Source organism: Callorhinus ursinus, unplaced genomic scaffold (assembly GCF_003265705.2).
Source record: "Callorhinus ursinus isolate GAN/ISIS: 27379988/994484 unplaced genomic scaffold, GSC_fseal_2.0 scaffold10, whole genome shotgun sequence".
Classification (NCBI taxonomy): domain Eukaryota; kingdom Metazoa; phylum Chordata; class Mammalia; order Carnivora; family Otariidae; genus Callorhinus; species Callorhinus ursinus.
Genome location: NW_027397072.1, coordinates 31,483,319 through 31,505,533, shown reverse-complemented (window position 1 = coordinate 31,505,533; position 22,215 = coordinate 31,483,319). Strand labels below are relative to the sequence as shown.

The window sequence follows — 22,215 nt, the reverse complement described above, 5'->3', positions numbered from 1 at the left end:
GGGTGTGCCAATTCCCACACTTACCCTGCTGGGGGGCACACAATGGTAAGGGGGGGGGGGGGGGGGGGGGGGGGGTCATCGGGGGGCTCCTGAAAGCCAGGGGCCATACACCCAGAGCTGTCACCTTGGCTCCTCACTGTCCTTAATCTCTGATGACCCCCATACAATTCAGCTCTGAAGCCCCCGAGAGGGTGGTTGGAGCTGCCAAGGGGGTCGACTCTGTCCCCATGCTTCAAGCCATGGGAAGCAGTAACATGCAGGCTTCCTGCCCTCAAACTTGGGTTTTTCTCCATCAGGAGTTTGCCCACTTGGTATGGCTGGGAGCTGGCAGAGAGTTTTTGGTCTGGTAGACCTGAATTCAAATTTTGGCTCAGTGACCACAGGGAACCTTGCTTGATAACTCTAACTGCTCCCGCCTTGCTTTGCTTGTCCATAGAAAAGGGATTATGGTTAATAGTTACCTCAAAGGGTTGGTTGTGAGAGATTAATGAAAGGATTTCTGTCAAGTGCTTGGCACACTGCCTGGCCCCAAGTGCTCAGTAAATGGTAGTTCTATGTTATTGGCTGTATATTCTTTTTGTTGTCATTGTCAGGATTGGCAGAGCTGCTATCTGAAGATTTCAGGCTGTGGTTCAGATTTCAGGCTGTGGCTCAGATGCTGTCCTGGCCCCACACCCGAGCAGGACCCCCCACCCCCCACCTCTTCCCCTGTGCTCTCCCAGCCACCTGATTCAGACATCGCCTGGGCTCTGGCAGCAGAGCTCGGGCTACCAGTCTGCCTCTTCTTCCTGGCCCTACTTGGGACTTGTGATGCATCGTCCCAGCCACCCCTGTGGATGGTCCTTCCGGGTAGCCCAGCTGGGCTGCCACACGGTTCGAATGTGTCCACACGTGTCTCCAAGGTTCTCCTCCTCAAACCAATAGCTATTGGTTTGGGAGCTATCACTCCCCTGAAATTGACCCCCACTCCCACCAACTTCCTGTATCGAGACTACAGCCCCTTAGATATTGCTTGGATGGAGAGACAATCCAAAGAAAAAAAAAATCACACCTTTAAGCTTAGACAGCGGTTCCCAAAGTGTGGTCCAGGGACTCCTTGGGAGGGTGAGTGGACCCTGCCAGGGGATCCCCAAGTTTCAAACTGGTCATAGGCTCTTATTCGCCTTTCTCCCTCTCCTTCTCTCACCTTTCCAGGGGCCTTTCGGGAGCCGCATGACGTTTGCGATCAGGACAGACTGAATGCAGAATCAGATATGAGTATTCATCTGTCTTCTGTTAAGTCAGAAATTAAGGTGACTTGTAAGAATGTAAAACGATGCCACTCTTGCTAATATTTTTGATTTTGGAAAATATAGTTATTTTCCCTAAAAACATGTTATTTAGGTTAACATAAATCTATTAGGTTTATTCTTTCCAATGAATAAATATTTTGAATTTTGTTGCATTTTCCTTTCTAAAACTGTAAATATTGGTAGATGTAACTTAGATTGAACAATAGCTCTTTGGCTTCAACAGTAATCTTTTGGAGTATAAAGAGGTCCTGAAAACAAAACATTTGAGAAGCACTGAGCTAATATTTTGGCATTGGGGTCTATGAAATCATCCCTTTGCTCACTTATTCTAAATAAAACCATCATTTCTGGAGATTTGGAATTGTGTGAATTTTATAGTAATTTCAATGTAATGGATTTGAGTGTAGCAGATCTAGTCATGAAGCCCATGTGGAATTCTCATTCCAGCTCTTGGCATGTTCCAGCCACTGTTTTAAAGGAAAAATTTCTAAGCTCTCCCAAGACCAGACTGTAAATTACAGAGATTAAATTGTGCAAGGTAGATACCAGGGAGAGGCTCTGCTGGGAGGGGAGGGACAGGGTTTGAATCGCACCCCTCACTGGAACCAAGATGGTTTTGTCTGCTGGGGTCCTGGCCCACTGGAGGGAGTCAGCTCTCCCTGGCAGGATGGGGTTGGGTGGAGAGGCTTGGGGTTGCCCAGGTCCTTAGCAGCCATAATCGTGCCAGAGAAGTCTAAACTCAGCATAGAGTTGGGAGGGAGGAGCTGCTGTAAGATTCAAGATCCTAGGCAAATTTAATGTATCTTTCCTGCTGGGGTATGGATCAGTTTTGCAGCCTGCAGACCTGAGTTCAAATCTTGGCCCCCTCTCTTGCAATCTGTGTGACTTAGGGCAAATAGTTCACTGTCTCTGAACCTTAATCACCTTATATGTAAAGTAGGCTAAAATTAGCAATACTTTTAGGATGATTAGGAGAGGTCAATGAAATAGTAGTAGATGTGAAGTCCAGAAAACAGCTCCTGGCACTGGGGAGGAATATTAGCTCCTTGTCTTTCTCTGTCTCAACTTGCTTTGTGATGTTAGGCACCCTAAGATCACAGAGGGCCATAAAGCACAGGCCCTGACCTTATGACTGTTACATCAGAGTGGAGGATCGTCCTCCCAAGCTGGGCACAGTGCTCTCGCACGTGGCCCTCACAGTTGGTGTGTTTACCCCTTGTTGAATTCAATGATATGTATAATTGGGTTTTTACCTCTCTGGTCTGCCTCAGGTGTGGTGCTGAGAGCCCAGCAGTAAAAGAGAACAGAAAGGAGGGCTTCTGGGAGTCAGATCCCTCCCGAGTCTTTGCTGGGGAGGTAGATTTCTATTTTACCCCGTAGCCCCAGGTACGCCTCTGGGGCGTGGCGCTAGAACCTGGGAGCTCAGGGCTCAGTCACATTCTTAGGGCATCAAGAAGTCCCTGAAATAGTGAACAGAGAGCAAGGGGCCTGAGAGCACAGCTGGTGGTGAGGGGCCTCACCCACACCTGAACAAACTAGGGTGCCATGCTTTCAAGGCCCAGAAACTGCCAGAGCCCTCCTTCCTTCTGCATACAAACCTTAAAATGAATGGGCCACCAGGGACTGACTCAGCCCAATGGGGAAAGGAAAAACAGAGATTAGTCACCGCTGAATTCCAGACTATTAAATTTAACTTTCCATTTTGGATGGGGGAGCATTCTGGCCAATTTCCTCCCTGGCATTTAAGAAGGGGGAGCTGAGAGCCGCCCCGCCCTGCCTTCTGGTTCTGGCTCCTGGGCATGGCCTCAGCCCCTCCAGCGTGATTGTTAGATGTGCTTTCAGCCCCACCTGTAATTTCAGAAAAGAAGGCCGGAGCTTCTGGGAAGCTGGATAGCACCGTCTCATTTGTACGAATCACCGGGAGGTCCCTTGAGTTCTCTCCCATTTGCACCACGTGGAGTGGTGCTTTCTCAACTGTCCTTGGCAGGGAATCGCATGAGTGTTGTCCCGGAGCCTCATTACTTAGGGCTGCAAAGCATTCACGAAAGCCACGGTGCGACTGGCCCCAAGCCTAGCTGAGGGGAAGGAACCTGGCACGGCCTTGGCCAGAATCCTTCGGGAACATGGCATCCTCCCACCTAAAAAACCGCCTCTGTACTAGGGCCCTGAGGTGAAGCACGTCCAAGGTGAGCTGACACGAGGTGCGGAAGGGTACGGCATGGCTGCCATCTGCGAGGTGGAGGAAAATGCAGCTTGGCTATTGTTGCTGAGCCCTTCTGCCAAGAGCAGCCTCCTACAGGCGTCAGCAAACGGCTCTGATAAGGAAAATCTGTGTCCTAAGACGGCACACAAAGCCAGCAAGAGAGTCCCAGTCCTTGCCCCGGGGCTCTTCCGGGTTCTTCTCCCTGTTCTGCTTCCCGGGCAAACCAATCCGGGTTCTTCTCCCTGCCCCGCTTCGCGCACGCGCCAAAGGTGCCAAGTATGCGGAAGTAGAAGTGGATAAATTGCCCCCTTTGTGCGCGGGGCTCAGACCTTTGGAGACCACTCTCCTCTGAGCCCACTGGCGTTAAAATAAACCTCCCATCCTCCAAGATCTCCGGGTGCCGCTTGGTTCTTCTGTCAGGCCATCCAGTCCAGGTTCCGTAACAGCTCCCACAGAAAAAGGACCGTAGCTGACACCGTCGGAGCCCCTGCCGGGTGCCAGGCACCTCTAAAGCTTACACGTGTTGGCTCAGTGAGTCCCCTGGTATGAACTCTGTGAACTAGGTCCTGGTATCACCTCCGTGTTACCGAAGCGGAACCGGGGCCCCGGAACTGATTGGATTTGCAGCAACTGGAGCCACGCAGCTGCGGGCGGTCGAGCCAGATTCGGACCCTGGCTGGCTCTGCAGGGGTGCCGTTAGCCGCTCACCACGCTGCCTCAGGAATACGAGGAGCGGGTGACTGGTGTCACCTTAGGCTTTCAGAAGCTTGCAGGTGGGTAAGGGCGTGTGTCCTTATCCCTGTGAGCACCGCGTACAGCTCTCGGACTCTGACTTTATTGGAAAAGAGCAAGAATTTATATCTGAGTTCAGAGCAGAGTTCAATAACCTGGTTGAGGTCACTGCTGATAAATAAGCATGCTGGGCCTCACACCCAAGAGTGCCTGGTCCCCGGAGACAAACTCCTGATAAGGGGATGTGCTGGCTTTACTGTTTTTAATCTCTTTGGGAGGATGAAACAAGCCTGGAAGGCACTTGGGCCTGAGCCCAGGAGCCTGTAAAGAATTGCCATTATCCCAGAGGGGATATCAAGGCACAGCGAGGTCACTCTCCCACCCTGGCATCTGTGATGTCTTCCACAGGGATGTGGAGATCCTGAATGTTCCCCCTCTGACGCTTCACAGGCTTTAATCTGGGGATTTCCCTCATCTGTCAAGAAGAGGAGACATCCAAACACAAGCACACATATTCTTTAAAATAAGGAAGAGGTCTGAAAGACAAGTAAGCTTTTTGTTTTGTTTGTTCTCTTTCTACATTTGCAAAGCTAAATGAAAGCAATCGTTCTTTATAAAGGAAGAGGAGTTTGACATACAGTCCTCGGTATAAAACCCCAGGTTCCTGAGGATGCAAACCTGGTGCACCTTTCCAGAAGACAAATGGGGGGTAACAAGACCCTTTAAAATGCATATGCCCATGGTTTGAACATCTCTGCTGGAGACACACTTGCAAGTGTATATAGAATTGCACAGAAAAGTGAAGCATCTCCGGTGAAGTCTATAACGAGACACAGCACGAATGGCCATCTAAGAGTTGGTGGAATAAATTATGCTATAGTCATACCATACAATAGTTCAAAAGCGTGAGGTAGGTCTATACCTTCTATTGTGGTCACCAAGTGGAAAAAAAAAAAAAGTTACCGAACAGTAATTTACAACCTCATTTGTATTAAAAATACATACATACGTACAAACATACGCATGTACGTAAACAGAAGGTACATGGTTCCCGGGGTTACATCTGAGAAGGGGTGGGAGTATGGGCTTTCCCATTTTCCTGCATATTCTTATATTCTGATTAAGTCATTGCAGCGAGAATCTATGCTACTTGTGTGTTTTAAAAATTTCTATCTGACCAAAACAGAAAATATACTTTATATATATACATACATACATATATAAAAAATAAATACATGTTGTAAATATAAAATAAATATTTATATAAAATAAATATTTATCCCCATGTTGTTTTCCCGCTCCTGGTGTCTGGCCCTGAGGGTCAGCAAGAGTAACAGCTTCCATGGACCGGAACGCTGTCTTAAAGCCCCAAGATGCATTTAATAGGAATTAAGGCAAACCTCATTTTTAGTTTTTTTAAAAATTGATTGCCTAAGAGCACTTAAAGGCTCAGAATGGTATCAAGTCTTACGATGAAAGCTGAAGCCTTTGGTTGATCACCAGCTTAGTATGGGCACAATAGTGGAATGCAGATTTTTAAAACAGTACAAAAACCTTAGTTTGCATTAAAAGGAACACTATGAGTCTTCTGGGAAGTAACTGCGTCCCTCTGGGCTGGACAGGATGTCACCCACACCTTTGGGGGTATGGTGTTCGGTTTCAGGTATGCACTTAGGCACACTGAAAGACTACATTGTCTAGAAGGCACAGACAAGCTGGATAAAGCTCTAGAAACCCAGAATGACTTGAGGAGCTGGAGCCTTTCTTGGCTGATGGAAGGATGGCTCCGTGGCAGTGCAACAGCCATCTTCAAACATGTGAAGGACTGTTACGTGAAAGGACATTAGTCTTGCTTCACGTCTCTCCGAAGGTAGCTCTAAGTTCAGCAGAAGACAAGAACGTTCACTCCAGATTCTTTCGTAACGTTGGAAAGAACCTCCTAACATCTAGAGCTTTCTAACCCGAGCAGTCCACCAACAGGCCAGGCGACGGTTGAGAAATGAACACTCCCCTTGGAGAACAGAAAAATCCGCTGGGGGTTGATGGTCAAAAAGCCAATGTATAATTATGCAGCCCTCGCGTTCCCTTTTGGGAATGGGCAGGGGAGGGATAACCACGTAAGTTATTTAACTGCCCAGTATTTTCGTAAGCCCTGCATATGACTACAGCTTTCGACCTGAAGTTTTGTCCCTTTGAGGAAAGAGAAGAAAACCTGTTAAGGAAAACAGATCTAACCCTAAAAGCTAAGAGGTTCATGGAGTAAAAGAAGACTGGAATCTGGATCCTCAACCAAGAATCCATCCCAGATATGGAAGCTGTACCAGTCAGGAGCCCACGGCTAGACACTGTAATTTTGCTGAACCCAAATGTAGATTTTTGTTTGGTGGTTGCACTTATTGTTGCTTTATGCATTTTCTTGGTAACCCGGTAAATATTCATTTTTAGGAAACAAAATGAAAAACAATGTCCTTCATCTGCCTAAAGGTTTTCTCTGCTTGACCGAAGTTAGGACATTTAAGCTGCATAAAAGCCGCCAATGGCTCAGTTCTCAGATGGCATCTTCCTGCTTCTGTCAGTTTCCTTCCTCCTCTGCCTTCTTCCTTCCCTTCGCTCTGCATTTTTCCTTCTTTCCTGCCTCCGCTTCTCTCCCCTTCCCCGTTTCCCCAGCGCCCACGGCCTTGCCTCACGTCACCTGCATTCTGTTGACCAAAGTAGTGGACAGCAGGCTTAGTTCCACTGTGAGAATGGTGAATTTCAGGAACTGGGTGGCTGGTAGTAAAAACTCAGGGAACAAAGGTACAGAAGCAACCTCAGACCTTGGCGTCCCTTCCCTTCCTTTGGATCATCACCGTGCTGAGTTAGTGATTGCTTCCCCGCACAAACACGGAACAGGAGAGTTCCCTTGAATGGGAGACTACCCTAACGATCATTGGGTTCTCTGCTAGCCCCAGCCTTTGATATTTTGCCCCTTTTTCTTTTCTTAGTTGTTCTATCTCCCTGATCCCTTTTCTTACTGTCTTCACTCCTCTTCTCTGTTCTCCTCTACCCCTAACTCTTTACTGTCCCGGGAGAGAGAAAAGGTGGGCAGGAGGATAGAGAGAGAGAGGGGAGACAAAGGAGAGCAGAGACGGTGGTCACTCCAGAGAGAACAGAGGTCTCAGAGGGAATGCAAGTGACGTGAGGCCAGGAAGGACCCAAGGAAGGGGGGAAGGGGAGAGAAGGGGAGGCAGGAAAGAAGGAAAAATGCAGAGCAGGGGGAAGGAAGAAGGCAGAGGAGGAAGGAAACTGACAGAAGCAGGAAGATGCCGTCTGAGAATCGAGCCATTGACGGCTTTTATGCAGTGCAGGGAAATGGTTAAGTGGCTTATCTCCTGGAAACGAGACACAGTGGGACCAGGAGCAGAGGCTGTTTACATACTATATTCCTTTCACTTTCAAAAGGAATTGAAGGAGATCAAAAACCCAGATACACTTAGAGCATTCAAAGAGCAAGGACAGCAAAGAAGGGAAGGGGCAAATCAGAGAGGAAACTGGGGAGAACCATCCCCGTGAGCACGTCCATACGTTCTCCTAGCCCAAAACTCCAGGAGCCAGATCAGATGAAGGAGCCCCATGGACACGCCGATCCCCAGTTCTTGTCACTGTCCTTTCTCATAAGAGATTCTCAATCAAAACTGAGGAGACAATGTAAGATCATAATGTCAGGAAGGTAATTCTTTCTCATGCTCCTAGTTTCTAATCTTAGTAACTTTTAATTTTTTTTTTGAGTAACTTTTAATTTTGCTACAATTTCAAACTTACAGATATGTCACAAGAACATCACAAGGAACTCTCCTTTACCCAAATTCTCCAATTATGGACATTTTACCATGTTTGTTTTATCATTTTCATCTCTCTCTCTCTCTGTCTTCTCTCCCCCTCCTTCCCTCCCTCCCTCCCTCTCTATTTTCTTGAACTATTTGAGAATATGTTGCAAACACGGATGCCCATTCACTTCTAAATACACATGAAAGTTTTCTGGTGGGAAACTGGAATAATCCAGTGTAGCTTTGTGGCTTTTACGGATACCAGACTAGATGGAAAGAGCTTAGTGGGGCACTCAGGTTGGAAGGGGAGGATGGCTAAGAAAATGGTCTTAAGCTGCACTGATTTAGAAGTGACCATTTTCTTGGGTTTATTAAGGTCAATAAAATTAGCAAAATCTTCCAAAGCAAAGCTGTTCCCTACGCTTTACATGGAATTGAAAAAACATCAATTGTTCACATCCAGTAAAAAAAAAAAAAAAATGGAAGGGGTTATGGCTTTGGTAGGTAACACTCCCGGCTCCAACGTCCTCATCTAAGAGCTCTCAGAACCACTACTACTGAATATAAAGGCAGAGAACCCAGAGGATCACCGCCAGCGCCCACGGTGCTTTGTCGATTCTAAAACACACTGAAAATGTTTTTAACCTCTGGGAAATTAGACTATGTCTTATTAATCGGTGGCATAATTAGAAATGGCAGCCCCCTGTGTTTACATTAATGCATAAAACAACAGTGCATCTGCAAATGATAACTTCTTATGTTAGATGAAATAAGAAAGATTTGTTAGCTCTGTGCTTCTTAGCCCGTATGGTACCAGGAGGAAGGAAGCAGAAGCAAGTCAGGTGGGGCACAGGGTTTTGGTGTTACCTGCTAAGAATCCTCTCAATTCCCAGCACATGATCTGTAGCTTCCTACTACTCCTCTCTCTGTCATACTGTCAGTCGCCTGGGACACTTGCTATATCCCCTGATTGCTATTTCTCTGCCTGCTAGCATGGATCTGATGACGGATGCTTGCGCATCCCTTATGTCGAAGACTTGCGAGAGACTGTTGCTTCTACTCCTCTCTCCGCTCAGTGCATGTGCATATGTGTGTTTGGAGAGGGTGGAAGAGCATGGTGTGCAACCGCAAAATTGACATTATGCTGGAGGATTATGCTAGAGGGAAAGCCCATCAAGAAAACCGACTTCTAGCCTGATGACATAAGGGCTGACTTTCCTGGCTATTAGCTCCAGGTGTAACGCGTCTATCTGATTTGCTGATTTAAAATGACGATGAAGGGGGAGGCTGGGTGGCTCAGTCCATTAAGCATCTGACTCTTGATTTCGGCTCAGGTCATGATCTCAGGATTGTGAGATGGAGCCCTGTGTTGGGCTCCACGCTAAGTGCAGAGTCTGCTTGTCCCTCTCCCCCCCCCCCCCCCCCGAATCCAAATAAATAAATAAAATATTTAAAAAAAAACAAAATGATGACGATAAGGATAATAGGTTTGGAGTATTCTTCAACCCAAAAGGGAGTGATGGACAAAAGTTCTCTCTTCCCACATCCCTCTTTTCCTGATATCAGACCTAGACCGTTGGCACAGGGTGGCCTGATGCTGGCCTGGCATGTCAGAGTCCTTCCGGGGTCTTGTATAATGACCTTGGAAGAGAGACACTCTCTTTTTCTTGGGGTGGTTCATTTGGGGCTGGCCCAGCACATGAGGAGAGTCTCCAGAACAAAGCCCAAGCAGAGACCAGCATAACAGAGATCGGGGAGAGCAGTCCCAGATCCTTCCATCCTGTAAGGTACCACAGTTATCCTTCTCTGCACATGAGCCAGTGCATTCCTGGCCTGCTTAAACAAGCTTATGCTCGATTTCTGTTCTTTGGAATCAGTATAATATAAGGTGTTTCAAACCTCCACTTTAAACTCTCTCTCTAGCTTAGCTGTTCTTTTGAAAGTTATTTGCATCACATAATTCAAGTTTGGGATCTAGGAGGGCGAAATTCCCATATCCTGTGCTGTTGACTGAAAGGAGATCCCAGGACCTTAAATACTACTGGGTTTGGTTGAGAAGTTGTGTTGATAACTAAAGAGCCTGGTATAGACTCTCACTAGAGAGAGGGCCCTGCCTTGAGCTGGGTCGGGGGTCCCCACGGGCCACCTAGGATTTACCCTACATCTCTGTCCAGTACCAGATGGATCCTCCACCACAAGTCTGAGAGAATCTGAGACCTGCAAATTCTGAAGAAGCTGTTATCATAGCCGATCACTTGGGTCTGTCATAATTGATAAGGACTTGCCTTTTTGACAGCATGGACCCAATTGGTTACTCTGCTTTTTAGAGCATGTCCTAGAACAAGAGCTGAGCCCAAGGTACCATAGCTTGGAGGATATGCTTAACTTATTATCTTATTGCAAGAGGGCATGCATCTAGTTTATCTAAAAATTATACAGCATTATTCAGGAATTATTAACAAGAGGGCTTAGGAACAGCCTTGGGTTATACTTTTGAAAACAGTAATGTACTTGATTTAAAGGCAACCCCTATTTGCTCTGTTTCTGGTAGGGATGCTGGGATAGAGCTTTCAGGAATGTTTGATGGCTCAGAATTGGCATAAGCCCACAGACAATTCCTGTCTATTAAATTAATGCCTACTGAGAGACTGATGCATGCAGCCATCTTGAACTGAATTATTAGGCAAGGGTCTTGTTAAAGCTGGACATTGTAAGGTTATGAAACTCATTTCAAAGGATGTGTAGGCCAACACAGCTCTGGGAAACCAATGCTTATTTACCCAGTTGCTCAAAAATAATTTCATCATGGATCCGAGTGCTCCATTACAGTGTATGAAATCATTTTCAGAGAACCTCTCAAAAACTGCTGAATGGAGACTTTTACAAAAAGCATTTTCTTATCGGGTCAGATGTTTTATTGTTGGTTTCAGTCTCTCACTGAAGGTGTCTCTTTTCAAACACCTCTTTAGGCTTCTTTAAAATTTAACCACTTATTTCCAGGTCAGTTATGAGGCATAGTCCACAGGCCTCCCTCATCCAACTTTATTGCAAAAGGTGACCACACTATTTCTTCTTTGTGATCCTCAGAGTCCTCACTTCTGTAAATAAAAACAACTATTTTAAAAAAATTCTTCCAGCTGAATTTTTTTTTAAGATTTTATTTATTTATTTGAGAGAGAGAGAATGAGGGATGGAGAGCACAAGGGGGAGGAGGGTCAGAGGGAGAAGCAGACTCCCTGCTGAGCAGGGAGCCCGATGTGGGACTCGATCCTGGGACTCCAGGATCATGACCTGAGCCAAAGGCAGTCGCTTAACCAACTGAGCCACCCAGGCACCTCCCCCCCCCCTTTTTTAAAGGCAGGCAGGAGAGATATAGCGTTTGTGCTTTTTACATCTGAGGATTTCCTTCCACACAAACGGGTACGATGGATCTGGAATGGGACTCAAGGGGTTCAAATTCTGGCTTCACCTCTTGATAGCTGGTAAGAAGTGGGAAGGGGAAGAAAACCATCAAGCATTTCAATCACTTCCTTGAAAAGAGAAATCATTTAAGATTATATTGTATTTTTTTTCTAATTTTTACTTTTTAGAGAAGGAGAAAGAGGGGTGGAGAGGCAGAGGGAGAGAGAGAGAATTTTAAGCAGGCTCCACGCCCAGCGGGAGTGGACATGGGGCTCAATCTCACAAGCCGCAGATCATGACCTCAGCCGAAATCAAGAGTATGAGGCTCAACAGACTGAGCCACCCAGGCGCCCCAAGATTATACTGTATGACTGTAATTGTATTATTGCAGTGTGTGTGATCTTGGTTAAGTCACATAACCTCTCCGAACACCAGTTTCCACATCTGTAAACTGAAAAGCAATAGAATAGAGATCTCCAGCATGGGTAATACTCAAAGCGCAGATTTGTCACGTGGTAAACGCCCCACTTTTATATTGACGCTTGAGGATCCCAGAGGCCCGGAGATAAAATTCCAGCCTGGGCAACTACCATACATCCCACCCTTCCCCGGGCTCACCCTTTCTCCAGCCTTGCGGAGAAGGCCTTTGCTCCCCAGGGGCTTGCAAATGCTTTGTACCAGCCTGTAAGGAAGGGCGCAGCCGGCCGGGGAAGCTACCGGGCCGCGAGCACCTCCGGCTTCCCCCCTTCGAAGGAAGCGTCCCCATCTCGAGTTCACAGCGCCCAGATCCGCCCCCGATAGGGTGGTCAGGGCGTCCGCCTCGCTGGCCAGCCGGGGTGCGGCCGTGCGTGCGCCGCGGTGGGTGGTGGCGGCCGGCACGCTGCCCTGGGCCGCCGCCCCCGCCCCCGCCGCCTCGGCGTGGCAGGTGCCGTGAGAAGCGCCCAAGGATATGACCAGAGCCCAAGACTTTCCAGAAGCCGCGCACGCAAAGCCCTGCTCGGCACGCAAGGGGGAGGGACAGCAGAGGAAACTTCAACCCGATAAAATTGGTAGGCGAGAGGAGAACGGCCTCCTGCTCCTCCTCCCCCTCGTCCCTCCCTCCGGGATCATCAGAGCGCGGTCCCTCCGCTCCTCGCCGCGAGTTCGCCCCAGCTTGGCTCCCGGCCCTGTGCCGCCGAGGGTCCCGGACGCGGCCGGCGCGACCCCGCGCGGGGCAGTGGGCGGCGCCACCTGGGTGGCTGCGAAGCGGGAAACCTCGCGACCAGCTGCGCCCGGTCAGCGCCGGCCTTTGTGTGCCAAGAGCGGCCCGGGCCCTGGGTCTGGGAGCGGCGTCTTACGGGGATTCTTGATCTCGCTGCGCGAGGGGGAAGCAGAACTTTGCGCGGCAAAGAGCCTCATTTGTTTGCAAGAAAGTTCCAATAAAATAAAACAACTAGGGATGCTGTAAAAGGCAAGCACCGCCAACCACCCGGCATTCCGCGTTCCCAAACCGACAGGTTCCCTCTCTCGGCCCGCGCGCCCAACGAGCCCGAGCGGGTTTGTCTCGGGGAACGGAGCTCAGTCACCGAGGGGGAAGGGGGGTCGTGAGCTCCGGGCGGGGGGCTTGCTCCCACGGAGAACGCCGCGGGACCCGCAGGTTCTGTTCCCAGCGCGCTTCCGGGAAGCTGCGGCTTCGATGGGGAGCGACTGATTAAGAGTGGTTTTCCGGCAAACGGGAAGTTCACACCGCAGCTTCTAGCAAAGCCGCCAGCCACTGAGCCCAGGCCGTCGGGAGAACCGCGGCCATTTGGCGTGACCGCGGGAGCCCAGCGACCGGGGTCGGGGTCTGAGCGGCTGGAAGGGAGCCGGCGCCCCGCCCCCCGCAAGCCCCGCCCCGCCAGGTTCCGCCGTCTCCTCCCCCCCTCCCCCACAGATCTTAAAAGCCAGGCGGGATGGCGCGTTTTGACTCCAGCGTGACTGTGTGCAAACGGGCCACGCCTCGGCGACAGCAGCTGTCAGAGACGCGCGGGGGTCCTGAGGGCTGGGAATTGGCTGCACTCGTTGACCCCCAGTCTCAGTCCGCACTCTGCGAGAAAACCCCGGCTTTGCCGAGGCCCCAGGTATAGCGGGGTTCGGCAAAGGAGGCACCTTTCTCGGCCCCCAGCCCAATCCCAGCGCCCCTAGCTCGGACGACGTCTAGAGGCCCCAGAGTGGGTGCTCAAGCTCCCAGAGCAGCAGGTGTCCAGGCGAGGTCTCCGATTTCCTGGAGACGTCTTGCCCTCCATAGAGGCCCCGGCCCGATTTCGGAGCCGTCCATCCCGCGCCGCTGGAAACCGCGCCACCTCGCAGGTCAGTCTATCCGCGGAGCCGCCTTCCCGCGGCCTTGCCGGGCCGGGGTGGTAGGCACTGAGAGGGAACTGAGCGCCTCCGTCCTGATGCCCTCCGGGTTGTCCCCGAATTGCTGGAACCGTTACGCAGGTGGGGGTTGAGGTGGGGACGGAGAGTCCGGGGCACAGAGAGGTGGAAACGCGCTCTTTCCCTTCTCCTTAGAGGAATGGGTTTGGGACGGGAAGAAGCGTCCTCTGCTGCTTCCCCGGTGAGCCCGCCCTGACCTACGCGCGACCTCCTCCCTTCCCAACAACGCACCGTAGCCGGACGCCCGGGGTGGGGGCGTGGGGCGCCGGCTCCTTCCTCTGCACACCTGAGCGTCACGCCTCCGCGGTTCTCTCTCCAGCATGGCCACCACCCTCGGTGCCGACGCTCCCCTGCAGCCGAGTGCGCTGCCGTCCCAGCAGACCACGCTCCTGCTGCTCCTTTCGGTGCTGGCCGCCGTGCACGTGGGCCAGTGGCTGTTGCGGCAGCGGCGGCGGCAGCCGGGGTCCGCGCCGCCGGGCCCGTTTGCGTGGCCGCTGATCGGAAACGCGGCGGCGATGGGTCCGGCGCCGCACCTCTCGTTCGCGCGCCTGGCGCGGCGCTACGGCGACGTCTTCCAGATCCGCCTGGGCAACTGCCCGGTGGTGGTGCTGAACGGCGAGCGCGCCATCCGCCAGGCGCTGGTGCAGCAGGGCGCCGCCTTCGCCGACCGGCCGCGCTTCGCTTCCTTCCGCGTGGTGTCCGGCGGCCGCAGCCTGGCTTTCGGCCCGTACTCCCAGAGCTGGAAGGTGCAGCGGCGCGCGGCGCACAGCACCATGCGGGCCTTCTCCACGCGCCAGCCGCGCAGCCGGCGCGTCCTCGAGGGCCACGTGCTGGGCGAGGCGCGGGAGCTGGTGGCGCTGCTGGTGCGCGGCAGCGCGGGCGGCGCCTTCGTGGACCCGCGGCCCCTGACCGTGGTGGCCGTGGCGAACGTCATGAGCGCCGTGTGCTTCGGTTGCCGCTACAGCCACGACGACGCCGAGTTCCGCGAGCTGCTCAGCCACAACCAGAAGTTCGGGCGCACGGTGGGCGCGGGCAGCTTGGTGGACGTGCTGCCCTGGCTGCAGCGCTTCCCCAACCCCGTGCGCACCGCCTTCCGCGAGTTCGAGCAGCTCAACCGCAACTTCAGCAACTTCGTCCTCGACAAGTTCCTGAGGCACCGCGAAAGCCTGCAGCCCGGGGCCGGCCCGCGCGACATGATGGACGCCTTCATCATCTCCGCGGGAACCGAGGCGGCGGAGGGCTCGGAGGACGGCGGCGCGCGGCTGGACCTGGAGTACGTGCCGGCCACTGTCACCGACATCTTCGGCGCCAGCCAGGACACGCTCTCCACCGCGCTGCAGTGGCTGCTCGTCCTTTTCACCAGGTAAAGCCTCCAGCAGGCGTGGGCCGGGCCTTCCTTCCCTCCCCTGTAAAAGGTGGAGTGGGGTGGGGGACTAGAATATGCTGAGGTCGCGACGAACGCCCAGGGTGTGGGGTTCTGCGCCGGAACCTCTCGAAGGTTCTGCACCTCTCGAAGCTGAGATCGCGGCGCGGAAGCGCAGCTCGGGAAGGAAGGCAGAGTGCCGGCCGAGCCCGCGCGCGCACCTTACCCAGCAGGGCCCCGACCGCCCGCATCTTTGATCTTGTGGCTCTCTACCTCTCCAACTGGGGACAAATTTGTGGGAGCCCCCTGAAAGGCAAGATCTTCTAAGTGTCCGCAGATCAGCCCCGATCTCTGCCTCCTTGGCACAGCAGAAGCAAAATTGGCACGGTTCCGAAAGAAAGGGTAACGGGCAATATGTTCAACGAACACAGCTGCGAATCGGCTCGGCCAGTCCCGGGCGCCGATCAGAGGCCGCCTAGCCCCGGCGTTGCCAGCCAGCCGCGCGTCCGGGCTCTGTTCCCGGGCAGAGGGCGCGCTCGGAGGCCGGCCCCGCCCGCGCTTACCCGGCACGGAAGCTTTAGGAAGGCGGCCAGAAATTAGCAGGTTGTGCTGGGTTTACGAAACCGCCGCGCTAGTTGTGTTAGAAGCGTCCGGGTAAAAAACAAAAACAAAAACAAAAACAAAAAACCCCAGAACCTGCAGAAGCAGTCACTTTTATCGAGCGCAGAGCGGCGCCTCGAAAGGCAAACAGGGTATCCAGGGGGCGCCTGCGCACGGACTTTTCTGGTTCCCGGGCCCGGCTCGGTTGGCAAGCTGGTCGGCAGTGCCCACCTGGATCGTGGTCGCAGACCTCTGGGAAGCTCTACACGCAGGACGCAAACGGGTTGCTGGTATAGGGTGTTGCCAGACTTAGAAAATAGAAAAGAAAATTCACACAGGACATGCTTTTGCTGAACGATTAACCATCGTTTATCTGAAATTTAGATATAACAGAGCAGCCTGTTTTTGTCTGGGAACCCTGCTCCAGGGGCAGGTGGCTCCTTCAAGGCACATCTTGGTTGCCTTGAGAGACCTGAAGCCCTGGTTGTACCATTTCTTGGCGCAGAAGGAAGCGGCGGGGGATGCTGAATTTGCTGGCAATCCAGACATTGGAAGGCAAAGACTGCTTCTTTTCTTATTAGAATCCTGCAACCTCTTATGTCCTTAGATCCTGTGCAAATACTTTTATCAATGGATTTTTTTGTATATTTAACATTGTTTTCAGTATTAAGAGCACAGAAACACATATGGGCAATGAGCAGAAATCAAATACAAAGAAGTCAATAATCAGGAAAAGACATCCCAAAATAATATCAATGGGTCCTTTGCATCCCACCAGAAGCATATCATCTTTTGAAACGCCCCCCCTTTTTTAAATCAGAAACTGAATTGGGCAGCAAAAGTAAACAATTTTGGAGTCACTTTCGATTCAATATAGCCGATGAATATGTTTTTCTTCTTTTTAGTGAAAAGACAGTATGACGGAGGTTGGCAAATTACACTACCCATTTTTGTATGTAAGTTTCTTAGCAAAATACTACCATGCCCATTCATTTATGTATTGTCAGTGGCTGCCTTCCTAGCACAAGGCAGAACTGAATAGTTGTGACAGGGGGTTTGGTCAGCAAAGCCTAAAATATTTACTATCTGGCCTTTCATGAAAAAGTTTGCAGACCCCTGAAGTATGATGTTCATGAAGCAGTTTTTTAAATCACCCATAATTTCATACCATACATGCTTAAGTTTTTTTCAGAGATGCAATAATTTTTTACTTTTTTTTAACTTCTGACATTTTCACTTATTGTCATGGACATTTCCCTGTCTTTTAAACTTGATTTTAGTGATTTTTTGATGGCTCCCTATTATTTTTGTCATAAGATCCCCATTATTTTTGATCACTTCTTTTAATAGTGTTGATTGCATTTTTAAAATTTCAGCTATTGTTGTAGTTACATATTTTTGTACCTGTTGTTTCCTGCACATACATTTCTAGGCATGGGTGACTGGGTTTAAAAAGAGTGGGGAGGAGTTACCCTTCTGCATCTTGCTTCGTACTCAGATTTTGTTTTCCAAAAGGACAGTACTTTTGTATTGCCAAGAGTCAATAACCATTACAGCTTGTACCATTGTCTCTCGAATATTGGGAATTTCCTTTTAAGTTTAGAAGATGTGTAGCTTTATCTATCAGAACACCAATTTGTGTGAAGTGAGAGCAGTGTATGTGCTAGAATTATCCTGGGAGATGAGAGGAAAAAAGGATCCACTTTTGGGGCTGCTTTTTTACCTTTGTGGGCCCTGGGTGCTCTTGCCTCTGTAGACAGGTTACCCCATAAGAGATTTTTAATGACATTTATTACTAATTGGAATAAAGATAAAGATATTAAAATTAGATATTAAAACATTTTCTTTGACCTAATAGTTCTTTTTCTTCTTCTTCTTCTTTTTTTTTTTGTTTTGATTTTGAATGAAATGAAAACATTTCCATGGGCCCTTGGAAAGTTTTGTGGGTCCTTGTGCCTCACGGAGAAGTTGGCTTTGTCCGTTAGGAGCTTTTTCAGGCTAGAAAACTTAAGACTATTTTCGACTTAGGATAGGAAAGAGAACATTAGCCAGGTAAGGCTTATTCCAGGAAATAGAACTATTAGTTTATCCATTCTGTAATTTAGTGAGAAACTAGGAAGCTGTTTGGGATTCTTTTCTTTTTTGGGGGCTGGCAGTGTTAATTCAGCCACTGATTCAGATAAAGAAGGTGGAATTAAAATAAATGGTCATGTGCTTTCTAGACGAAAGAAGGATTCGTTTTCCTCACTTATTTTCTCCTTCTGTGTTAACAACCCAACAGGTATCCTGAAGTGCAGGCTCGGGTCCAGGCCGAACTGGATCAAGTCGTGGGTAGAGACCGGCTACCCTGCCTGGATGACCAGCCCAACCTGCCCTACGTCATGGCCTTTCTTTATGAAGCCATGCGCTTCTCCAGCTTCGTGCCCGTCACCATTCCTCATGCCACCACCACCAGCGCCTCTGTCTTGGGCTACCACATTCCCAAGGACACGGTGGTTTTTGTTAACCAGTGGTCTGTGAATCATGACCCAGTGAAGTGGTCTAATCCAGAGGACTTTGATCCGGGCCGGTTCTTGGACAAAGACGGCTTCATCGACAAGGACCTGGCCAGCAGCGTGATGATTTTTTCCGTGGGCAAACGGCGGTGCATTGGGGAAGAGCTTTCCAAGATGCAGCTGTTTCTCTTCATTTCCATCCTGGCTCATGAGTGCAATTTCAAGGCCAATCCAGATGAACCCTCGAAGATAGATTTTAATTACGGTCTGACCATTAAACCCAAGTCATTTCGGATCAACGTCACTCTCAGAGAGTCCATGGAGCTCCTCGATAGTGCTGTCCAAAAGTTTCAAGCCGAGGAGGACTGCCAGTGAGAAGCCACAAGGACGCGAGCTCGAATTTTAGAAGTACTCAAGTGGGGGGGGTATGGGGAGTAGACTTTGCTAACTCCTTGCGCCACTTTCTCAGTTAGCCTCTAGAGTGAGCATAAATCAACCGACCGGCAGATGATGTGCTTCACACATGTGCTCAGAGGAGCACTGGGCTATGAAGGAGCTCCTGGAAGGGTTTTGGAGCCAAAGAATTAAAGGGTCCAAAGAATTTTTACACAATGATGAGTGCTGGAAATAGTATCTTGGAGGGAGCATCCTTGGGAGTTGAAACCCACATGTGTGCACATGCAAATGAGTGAATGAAGAAGAGTTTCAGTGACCATGCCTCCGTGGGTGGGGTCCGAGATGGATGTTCCGCTGCTGAAATCTGCTCCGTAGGAAAATCGTAGTAAGCAAAGTTTCAGAATATATTGTTGAATATGCAAAGGCAAATAATTTCAGTGTAAGACATGGGATTGAGGGTGATAGGGGAAAAGGGTAAAGACCAGAAATTCCTTTCTCACCTCTTCAATAAAAAATAGTTTAGGGAGGCTGTAGTATCTACATGGATGGATTTGTCTTTTTGCCTAGGGATATGCTTTCTCTTTTTTTTGCATAAATCATAAAGTCATTTGCTTATAAAGAAATTAATAGTATGGTTGATTCAGTGATTATAGTAGGCTTCAATGATTTATCAGGAATTTTAAAGTGTAAGTTGTTAAATTGTAAAAAAATTCTAAGCCGAAGTCATATCTTTGTTGTTGCCAAAGTATAGAATTTCAATGATGAGAAAAAAAAAGATTTACTGGCCCAGCTAAGCTTTATAGTATATGATAATAATGCATTAATTTCAGGAAGTTTCATAGGTTAAAAAAGTCACCAAATACTAGTCAATATATTTATATTATAATTATCATAAGCAATATGTATTAGTTAGTAGATTATTAAATAGTATTAGCTGTTTTGGTTAAGAAAAGTTTGAATAATGTACATCTTTCCAAAAGAAAGACAAATGAAAAAGTATAATTCAACCAATTTGGGCTCAAATACGTGAAATGAGCCTATTTTAACATGATGGAAACCAAGGTAAAGCAAAGTCCATTCTCTCATCTGCAACTTGAATGAGAACTAAAAAGTCTCAAATTGGATCTCTAAGATGTGTTCCTTATTACTTTACAAGATATTTTCTAAAATTATATTCACAATCTAGAATCTTCTTGTGAAATGAAGTTAATATGTTATAATTCCAAACTCTTGGCATGCTTAAATTTTAATTAGATTTTAGAGCCATTCTGATTGTTGAGTTCCAGTTGAAGTTACTGGAAATCTAACCATTAGCCTGGGCAAGGCAGAGAAATTTAACCTGTGTCTGCCTGATGAGTAGGGGAAAATGCAATGAATTATCTAGATGTTCTCTTTATTAGAGAACCAGGGGGGAGATTCCCATCATAATAGGCCTAGTTTCTTAAATGATTTTTTAAAAATAGTGTTCATGTCTGTGTTTTGGAAAGTCAGAATCAGAAGGTAGTGTTAGAAGGCTGTTTTGAAGATTGCATCATGTTCCATTGGAGCCCATCAGATCGGGCATGCTGTTCAGGATGGCCGGCCTGGTGAGCAGTCACTTTGGTAACTGTGAAAACATGAGGCCTGAATGAAATACGTATGTTCCATTTATGTAAAGAGCCTGAAAACCTTAAAAAACACACACACACAAAATGCATTATAGAAGATGGTGAAAGTTCAAAGTAAAGGTTGGAGCTTTAACTTCATTGCATGTGAACTTGCAGAGGAAGGTATACCATGTCCTGAAAGCTTACTGCTTCTTACATTCTGTTAAGCTTTTTGGAATCTTTTAATCAAAATTACAAAGGGAAGAGTGACGGCTGTGCGTAGGGGTGGTGAGAAAAAAAGAGAGGAAAAGGAAGAAATATGGTTAAACTTTTCCCCACTCATTCCAAATTAATTCATCTGAAGCACAAAATTTGAAATACGAACATTTAGAAAAATGTTTCGTGGGCCAACGTTAAATCCTAACTAGACTTAAAAAAAAATCTACAACACAGACAGTCTATTTTGTAATTTGGAATTCTTTTATTAATAAACATTTCGTATAATTTTAATCAATAGGATCTCATAGCTCTACCTCTTGAGTATGTAGAACTGTGCCAGTATTTTTAAAGGCACTAAAGCCAACTGTAGAAATCGGGCTTAGTCAGTACATTTAAATTTTTTTGTCACCAGCTATTCGAAAACGTGATTACCCTCCACCCCTAAGCAGGGCCGAGACAGGAATTAGGCTGCCCTAGCCCACTTACTCTGAGACATGTGTGGTACCAAGAGTAATCATGTACCAATCTGGATGCATCATTAAGTCATCCAAGTCCAGATGTGCTAGAATCTGTACGGATGTAGGCTCAGTTCGTCTGGGGCTTCTGGCAATGGAAAAGCTGTGCTTATATAGGAAGTGAGGTGGGCTCTTGGAGGCTACCTGGCTTATTTAAATACAACTAGATTATTCTATATTTTATAATCTAGTTAAAGAAAGAAAATCAAAACCCAAAACAGACAAATACAAATAACCAAACTTGGAGGCTACAATAATCCAGCTACTGGTTTAATCAGAAAACCTTATTTTATTTCTTCCAGAGAAAGAATGTATTTGCTGGTCACTGTTGTAGTCAGAATATCTACTCCAGGTTATGATGATAGTTAAAATGTATTGTTTCTTAAATGCTTCCTTTATATACTGAAGCTTTGACTTTGCAAGAAGATTACTTTTTTCCAAACAAAAAGATGTCTCAGGTTTGTTTTGTGGGTTTATCTGAAAGCTTTTTTTTATTTTTCTCTGAAAGCTTTCATGTCTCAGAACTTAGCCTTCACCTGTGAAATGCTATTATGTCCTTAATATTTCCTTATTAGATCTATATTAGATCAAGTAGTTGCATAGCATTTATATTAATTTGTATGTTCTTAGCTATGACACACTGTGTGGTACTTTAGTAGATGTTTATAGCTCAACGATAACTTTTTATTTAACCTTTTCTTATTGTATTTTATCATGTTTGCTTTTAACATGTACAGAGCAACTATCATACATAGTTGTAACTGAAATACATTTTGGTGACACAGTGTTAACATGTATCTTTTTACTGTTCGATATACCAGATTAAAAACATTCTGTATCTGTAATTACCTATAACTGGACACCATTACCAAAATAATAAAAATCACTTTCATAATCTTGTTACAAAGTTTTACTTTATGTTGTAGCAAATATGCTACATTTTTTTCAACATGCCTCCATTCATTAGTGCATCCATTCATTTCAACTACTACTTATAAGTGCTTGAATTAAAATGTTGCATTTAAACATTTTACTTGGTCATTTGACATTTTAGGCTGCTTGCTTTTTTTTTTAAATATGCTTTCAGGATTCAGTTTCCTATCAAATTCCCGATCTCTATATTTTTGAGTTTATGAGAACCAACACAGAAGTTAAATTTCAGTGGCAAACACCTAGCAAAGTGGGAGTTGATTTTTAATTTTGAAAGATTGA

The 22,215-nt window shown here is 47.9% G+C and overlaps 1 protein-coding gene across 1 annotated transcript; it reads left to right on the top strand.

Moving 5' to 3' along the window:
* Nucleotides 1-13,375: 13,375 nt before the first annotated feature.
* On the top strand, nucleotides 13,376-21,898 carry CYP1B1 (cytochrome P450 family 1 subfamily B member 1). The gene is made up of 3 exons (XM_025868081.2): nucleotides 13,376-13,763; nucleotides 14,149-15,192; nucleotides 18,074-21,898. Exons 2-3 carry the CDS (start codon nucleotides 14,150-14,152, stop codon nucleotides 18,660-18,662), a joined length of 1,632 nt encoding a protein of 543 aa, XP_025723866.1. The 5' UTR covers nucleotides 13,376-13,763; nucleotide 14,149; the 3' UTR covers nucleotides 18,663-21,898.
* Nucleotides 21,899-22,215: the final 317 nt, after the last annotated feature.

Bases quoted from the DNA above. Each gene is read 5' to 3' on its own strand.
- CYP1B1 (XM_025868081.2), top strand. From the start codon at position 14,150: ATGGCCACCACCCTCGGTGCCGACGCTCCCCTGCAGCCGAGTGCGCTG. The intron at 15,193-18,073 runs GTAAAGCCTCCA...ACAACCCAACAG, and splicing joins CTGCTCGTCCTTTTCACCAG to GTATCCTGAAGTGCAGGCTC.